At 40.6% G+C, this 7,980-nt stretch overlaps 1 protein-coding gene across 3 annotated transcripts in view; it reads right to left on the minus strand.

The window, feature by feature from the left end:
- LOC117519151 (UDP-N-acetylglucosamine/UDP-glucose/GDP-mannose transporter-like) overlaps positions 1-7,457 on the minus strand; it is a 79,279-nt gene extending 71,822 nt beyond the window's left edge. For 2 of the 3 annotated variants that reach the window (XM_034180463.1, XM_034180462.1), the window contains exons 1-3: positions 7,099-7,457; positions 6,863-6,896; positions 6,699-6,785 (exon numbers count right to left, since the gene is read on the minus strand). In XM_034180463.1, the coding sequence (XP_034036354.1) occupies positions 6,699-6,785; positions 6,863-6,896; positions 7,099-7,208 (231 nt within the window). In that variant the 5' untranslated portion in view covers positions 7,209-7,457. The remainder of the gene's footprint in view (positions 1-6,698; positions 6,786-6,862; positions 6,897-7,098) is intronic. The other variant, XM_034180464.1, reaches the window with a different exon arrangement.
- Positions 7,458-7,980: the final 523 nt, after the last annotated feature.

A 7,980-nucleotide genomic window follows, 5' to 3' on the forward strand; every position in this document is an offset into this window, starting at 1 on the left:
GGAGTCAACGTCTGTGACCGAACTGTAAGAAACCGCCTAAAGGAAATGGGATTTATATACAGAAAAGCTAAACAAAAGCCATCATTAACACCTAAACAGAAAAAAAAACAAGGTTACAATGGGCTAAGGAAAAGCAATCGTGGACTGTGGATGACTGGATGAAAGTCATATTCAGTGATGAATCTCGAATTTGCATTGGGCAAGGTGATGATGCTGGAACTTTTGTTTGGTGCCGTTCCAATGAGATTTATAAAGATTACTGCCTGAAGAGAACATGTAAATTTCCACAGTCATTGATATGGGGCTGCATGTCAGGTAAAGGCACTGGGGAGATGGCTGTCATTACATCACAAATAAATGCACAAGTTTACGTTGATATTTTGGACACTTTTCTTATCCCATCAATTGAAAGGATGTTTGGGATGATGAAATCATTTTTCAAGATGATAATGCATCTTGCCATACAGCAAAAACTGTGAAAACATTCCTTGCAAAAAGACACATAGGGTCAATGTCATGGCCTGGATCCAGATCTTAATCCAATTGAAAATCTTTGGTGGAAGTTGAAGAAAATGATCCATGACAAGGCTCCAACCTGCAAAGCTGATTTGGCAACAGCAATCAGAGAAAGTTGGAGCCAGATTGATGAAGAGTACTGTTTGTCACTCATTAAGTCCATGCCTCAGAGACTGCAAGCTGTTATAAAAGCCAGAGGTGGTGCAGCAAAATACTAGTGATGTGTTGGAGCGTTCTTTTGTTTTTCATGATTCCATAATTTTTTCCTCAGAATTGAGTGATTCCATTTTTCCCTCTGCTTGGTCTAAAAAAGTAACCGTTACTGACTGCCACAATGTCTTTTCCTGATTTCTTACAGTGTTTCTTAAAGCCAGAAAGTTGCCATTTGAAATGACTTTAGTTTTGTGTCATGTCTGTGATCTGCTTTTTTTCTACAAAATTAAACAACTGAATGAGCATCCTCCAAGGCCGGTGATTCCATAATTTTTGCCAGGGGTTGTACTTACGTATTAGGGGCATTTGTTTGCATTAAATCAAGCAGTGATGACTGAGAAGATTCTTTAATGTTAGGCCGGGTTGGACTATCTATTAATTGACTTAAATTTAATAAGTCACAGACAGACTTTAACCCATCAGAAGCTGATGACAACCAATCAAAATTTAAGTCCTCCACCAGCACAAACTCACCAGAACCAAACCCCGAGATGCAATCAGTTAATCTGTAGAAACATCTCAAGGATGATCAGTGGACATGGGATGCACCTGAGCTCAATGGCAAAAGGTTTGAATATGTATATATGATTTCTTAGTTTAGTTTTTTAATAAATTTGCAAAAATCTTTAAAAAAAAAAAACAATTATATGAAGCTCTGTGAATACTTTCCGGATGCACTGTATCAGCTCTGTGCACTGAATTTGGGGCTTGTGTGAGGTGGCAAAGTTTCCTTGAGGTGCTGGGACTCAATAGTGAACGTTGGGATTCATATTTTCAATATCTAGCATGTCATGCAAACCCTGCAGTGTGTTTGTGGCTGGGTCCAAGAAACAAATGTCACGGATCATGGGGGACAAATCCCTGACAGAAGCTAAGGTAGGCTGGCCATAGTTTATACACATACAGAACACATGTAGTGAAATGGATCTGATCTGACATTATTTGAAATCAAATTATACACTTGAAACTTTTTATTTCTATCAAATGGATAACACCCCCCCACTTCCCAACAAGTGAATCAGAAACTTTCTTTCACACAATCTTACACTAGCACGTTGAACGTGGGGATCCACGGGCTCTATATTGGGTAGTGTTTATAAAATAAGAAGCTGACATTTTTCAAGGGCGGTCATAAATTATGCAAAGTTTCTACAATGAGTTGGAATGGTGTGTGAGTCCAGAATGTTTTCAGGAAAAATAAATGCACCTGCTTGTGGCAGAATGCAGAAAAGACAAAAAGCTCTGCGTGCGACGTATAATTTTGATGGGAGAGATGACATTTGCTGTTTAGAATGCTCATGTATTATGTATGTATTTTGGATCAAGGATGAATGCTGCCAAAAGGGAACATTGATAGGACTAATATTTTTGGAGAAATAATGGATATCAGCCAACAACACTGAATAATGGCTATTGCTAATTAGGCACCACAGTCCCGTTTGGCAGCAGGTGCTAAAAGGGTAAAAATGGCGCATGAGACAATTTCCCTACTTCCGGGGGACAAAACACACCATTTTCAATGGGTTTTTGGGAAAAATACATGCAAACAAAGTGGTAATGCAAAGAAAAAGTGACGATGTGGTGGGAAAGTGAACGTGTTGCGGTTTGTTTATGACCCACAGCTCAAACGTGTCGAGGTGGTTTTGCAGGTGAGGGAATGGAGCTACTCTGGTTAGCTGTGTAAGCTAACACTTACTTGGTTTTCTTCTCCACTGGGAACCAAAAAAAAAAAAAACTTTTTGTGACTGCTTCGGTGAATGCAGCCAAAAACAAAACAGTACACCATTTTTCCCATGCGAACGTATGCTGTGTATATATTGCGCAACGGGTAGGAGGTCCCTGTAAGTGGTTAAATCCCACGATTTCATGCAGGGTTCAAATGAGACTGCGGTGCCCTATTACATTCTAGACTCACACACCATTCCAGCAGGGGGCGGTAAATCATCATTAGATTGAAAGCGTGCATTCACGATTTTATTTAGTTCAATGTAAGTACATAATACAATTGTAAATACGTGAGGAAACCTGCCATTTTGCAAGTTCTCCCACTTAGAAATCATGGAAGGGTCTGAAATTTTCATCTTAGGTGCATGTCCACTGTGAGAGACATAATCTAAAAAAAATAAATAAAAAAAAAAAATCCGGAAATCACAATGTATGATTTTTTAATAATTTATTTGTATGTTACTGCTGCAAATAAGTATTTGAACACCTGTGAAAATCAATGTTAATATTTGGTACAGTAGCCTTTGTTTGTAATTACAGAGGTCAAATGTTTCCTGTAGTTTTTCACCAGGTTTGCACACACTGCAGCAGGGATTTTGGTCAACTCCTCCATACAGATCTTCTCTAGATCTTTCAGGTTTGGAGTTTCAGCTCCCTCCAAAGATTTTCTATTGAGTTCAGGTCTGGAGACTGGCCAGGCCACTCCAGGACCTTGAAATGCTTCTTACGGAGCCCCTCCTTAGTTGCCCTGGCTGTGTGTTTGGGGTCATTGTCATGCTGGAAGACCCAGCCATGACCCATCTTCAATGCTCTTACTGAGGGAAGGAGGTAGTTTACCAAAATCTCACAATACATGACCCCATCCATCCTCCCTTCAATACGGTACAGTTGTCCGGTCCCCTTTGCAGAAGAGCACACCCAGAGTATGATGTTTCCACCCCCATGCTTCACGGTTGGGATGGTTTTCTTGGGGTTGTTCTCATCCTCTAAACATGGTAAGTGGAGTCGATTCCAAAAAGCTCTATTCTGGTCTCATCTGACCACATGACCTTCTCCCATGCCTCCTCTGGATCATCCAGATGGTCACTGGTGAACTTCAAATGGGCCTGGACATGTGCTGGCTTGAGCAGGGGGACCTTGCTGCCCTGCAGGATTTTAAACCATGACAGCATCATGTGTTACTAATGTAATCTTTGTGACTGTGGTCCCAGCTCTCTTCAGGTCATTGACCAGGTCCTCCTGTGTAGTTCTGAGCTTTCTCAGAATCATCTTTATCCTACAAAGTGAGATCTTGCATGGAATCCCAGACCGAGTGTGTGAACAGGTGTCTTTTATACAGGTAACAAGTTCAAACCAGTGCAATTAATACAGGTAAAGAGTGCAGAATAAGAGGGCTTCTTAAAGAAAAATTAACAGGTCTGTGTGAGCCAGAATTCTTGCTGGTTGGTAGGTGTTCAAATACTTATTTGCAGCAATAACATACAAATAAATTATTAAAAAAAAAAAAAAAAATCATACATTGTGATTTCCGGATTTTTTTTTTAGATTATGTCTCTCACAGTGGACATGCACCTAAGATGAAAATTTCAGACCCCTCCATGATTTCTAAGTGGGAGAACGTGCGAAACTGCAGGGTGTTCAAATACTTATTTTCCTCACTGTACATTAAATATACATGGCTGACAAGAAAGTGAAAAGACTTATTTTCATTCTGGTCCATTAAAAAAAAAAAAAAAAAAAAAAATCAAATGACAATAGAAGTAATAATAACAGTGTGCATATGATAGCAAGAACCTAAACAATTAGTAATTAAGACAGTAAATTAATATTTAAAAAATTATGTAATTAACAGGAAATAAAACGGTTGATTTATTCTTCTAATAATGGTTATGGTCTAAAGTTCTAAAAACATTCTGGACTCACACACCATTCCAATGCATTATAGAAACTTTGCATAATTTATTTTCACCATTGAAAAATGTCAGCTACCTATTTTATAAACACTACCCAATCTAGAACCCGAATGTTCAAATTAACTGAAAACACTAAGAAGTGTAACCCCAAAGTTTTAAAAAAGCATTCTACTTACTTAAATAGCTCAAGTTTGTGTTACTTTTTGAGTAAATTAAACTAAGAATTTGTGATTGACTTGAACTAACTGTATATCAAGTAAGCAAACATCAAAGCATAATTTAAGCACAACTTAAAAGAATTGAGTAATTACCTCCACCAAGGAGGTTATGTTTTCGGTCGCGTTTGTTTGTTTGTCTGTCTGTCTGTCAGCAGGATAACTCAAAAAGTTTTGAACGGATTTTGATGAAATTTTGTGGAGTGGTTGGAAATGACAAGAGGAACAAGTGATTAAATTTTAGTGGTGATCCGGATCACGATGCTAACGTATTAGCATGTCTATGGCATTTTCAATGTTAAAAGTTAGCATTAAGCAGTTGCAGCTGTCATCACGTTCGGGTGCATTTGTTTTCAAATTGTAATATTTCTTAAATTTATTTTTGTTTATATATTAATAATCTAATGATTATTATATACAATTTTAGAGAAAGAGACAAAAAGAAACAGATCACTGTGCCAAGGAGGGAATCTCTTTAGGGTTAGTGACCCTATGGCCTTGTTTACAGAAGTGTTTCATAAATGTTAAAAAAAATTCATATATTTGCAGTTTAGTTGAATAATAAATTGAATTTTGTCTCATTTATTTTTGTCTATAAGCACATGCAATATCAATATCAGTGATCAGATGACATCAGCTTCTGGGAAAGGTGCAAGTTGCAATAAACTGTGATGCCAAGCGCTAAGGATACATGCTATCCAGTCACAGCAGATGAAACAATTTTTACTACTAAGCAAACATCATTGTTAAACTTTTTTAGGTTCAGTGATTCCACGGCGTGTAGATGTTATGGCGTCAGTGACCCCATGGCCTTGGCGGAGGTTTGCACTCTCTGGGTGCTTCTAGTTATATGTTTGACTTCCACTTATTTCTATTGCTTCAGCACTGCATACTTCATTACTGTATGTGTCTGATATCAGCAGCAACATATGGTGGGTGTGGTGAGGGATGATAAGAAAGCACACAAAAGTTTGAGTAAATATAAAAATAGTTGACTTAATGAAGAGAGCTGAGTAGGGGGGGCAAAGCTCTCGATTTACCGATTGATCTACGTTCCGATCCTCACCTATGGTCATGAGATTTGGCTCATGACCGAAAGAATGAGATCGCGAGTACAAGCGGCCGAGATGAGTTTCCTCCGCAGGGTGGCTGGGCGCTCCCTTAGAGATAGGGTGAGGAGCTCGGTCACTCGGGAGGAGCTCGGAGTCGAGCCGCTGCTCCTCCACGTCGAAAGGAGTCAGTTGAGGTGGCTTGGGCATCTTTTCCGGATGCCCCCTGGACGCCTCACTGGAGAGGTGTTCCGGGCACATCCCACTGGGAGGAGGCCCCGGGGAAGACCCAGGACACGCTGGAGGGACTACATCTCTCGGCTGGCTTGGGAACACCTTAGGGTTCCCCCGGAGGAGCTGGGGGAGGTGTGTGTGGATCGGGAGGTCTGGGCGGCTTTGCTTGAGCTGCTGCCCCCGCGACCCGACTCCGGATAAAGCGGAAGAAAATGGATGGATGGACTTAATGGACACTTTAGCAGGGGTGGTGGCCAAGCGGTTAGTGAGCTTGGTTTCGGTGCAGAAGGTTCCCGCTTCAAACCCCACCCCTGCCAACATTTCTCTGCGTAATGGGGAGTTGCACCAGGAAGGGCATCTGGCATAAAACTTGTGCCAAATCAACATGCAGATACACCTCGGATCTGCTGTAGCGACCCTGAATGAACACTTGAATTGTAATCGTGTAGTGCAAATTGTATGTAATCTAAACGTTTAAGTTCTGAGAACAATTGACTTCTAAGTTTATGAACTCAAAAATTTTGTGGCAATTGATAGCCTCAAAATTTCTGAGTTCTGCTAACTTGTTTGGATTTACAATATAGCAACTCCTTGCCAAATTTCACTCAGTGCAGTAAACAGTTCCCAGTGATATGATCAAGATTGCAACAAAAAAGTGAACTTGTCCATTAAAAAGCCCTGAATGACTGACATTTTGTTGACTGACAAATCAAAATCTCAATCAAACTTGTGTCAAAGGGACTCGTCCTTCGAACTCTACTGGAAGAGCTTGAAGTAGCCAGAATGACTTTTCTTCTTCCACTCGAGAAAAAAAAAAAGACAGCTTGCATTACCTTGCGAGGAATGCTCTCCTCGAAGTCTGGGAAGCTGATCACCCTGGCAGCCTTGCCCACCCACAGCACAACCACCGTGGCCAACATCTACACACATTTACAACATTAACACGTTTTGGACAAGTGGTGCGTTTGGATACATCGCGAAAAGGTTGGTCACTTACTTGTCCAATTCCCACACATACTGAAGACGGGAACCTGCAACCAACAAGAGAGATAACTTCAACATACAGCATGCGAACAGCGCCTTTAGAGCTGAATTTATATTAAATACTGGCGGCCTTTAAGCTACATTAGTACCCTCGTATGAGGACTGTAGTCCCAAAGTTACCGCTATTCTGGCTCCAGCGAACATAACTTTGCTAGCTTAGCTATCGCGGCGTCAGCTATATCGTTATACCTGTAATTAGTGAGGACACTTTTGTTAACCACGACGATGAAAAACGAGGTGAGTCCATAAAACCCAGCAGCGAACAGCTTGACGAACACTGTCACGGGTCGGTCCGCCATCCCCGACAACTTCTCATTCCCGTGTGTGTGTCGGCTCTTCCACTGCCGCCATCATCATCATCATCATCATCATCGCCCCGCTGCTGCTCACACCCACTGCTGATGCTTCTGAACGAATCTTAAAGTGAACGAGAAGATCCGAATCTTCTGTGCCAGCGATTCCCTCTTTGGCTTCCCACTTAAACACTACTAGTCATAGAGATTAGAATGACAAGAACGTACAGAAGCTCGTTCACGCGATGTTTTCGTCCGCCATTTTCGCAGGGGTTACCTAGCAACCAAAAGTAAATGCTGTCACGTCATGTACTTTATCAGCCACAATTTTAAGTGTCTTTGGGATATTTGCCAAGACACACACAGAAAACGAAACTGCAAAAAAAAAAAAAAAAAAAAAAAATCACACAGTAATTTAAAAACAGTATGAGAGTCACAATTTGTGACTTATTTCCGTCGTGGGCCCATAGACAGTGGCAGCGCCAGGAAATTTTTGTTGGGGGGGGGCTGGGGTAAAAGTTGGAGGGGCTCCACAAAATGTCATCAAAATGAACAATATATAGTAAATTGCTTTATAAATACCAAGGTATATGTTTTAGTCACCCGTGCTGCCCTAAAATGTGGTATCAATGCACATACACATCAATTAGAATGATTGCAAGTTCAGTAAACTTGCACATAGGTATACAAACTGAATTCATTGATTCATTGGTGCTCAAAACAATGCATGGAATCAACCTTACACAAGTCGTCTATAGCAAAGATTTATTGCCAATTT

The sequence above is a fragment of the Thalassophryne amazonica genome, chromosome 10 (assembly GCF_902500255.1).
Source record: "Thalassophryne amazonica chromosome 10, fThaAma1.1, whole genome shotgun sequence".
Lineage (NCBI taxonomy): Eukaryota > Metazoa > Chordata > Actinopteri > Batrachoidiformes > Batrachoididae > Thalassophryne > Thalassophryne amazonica.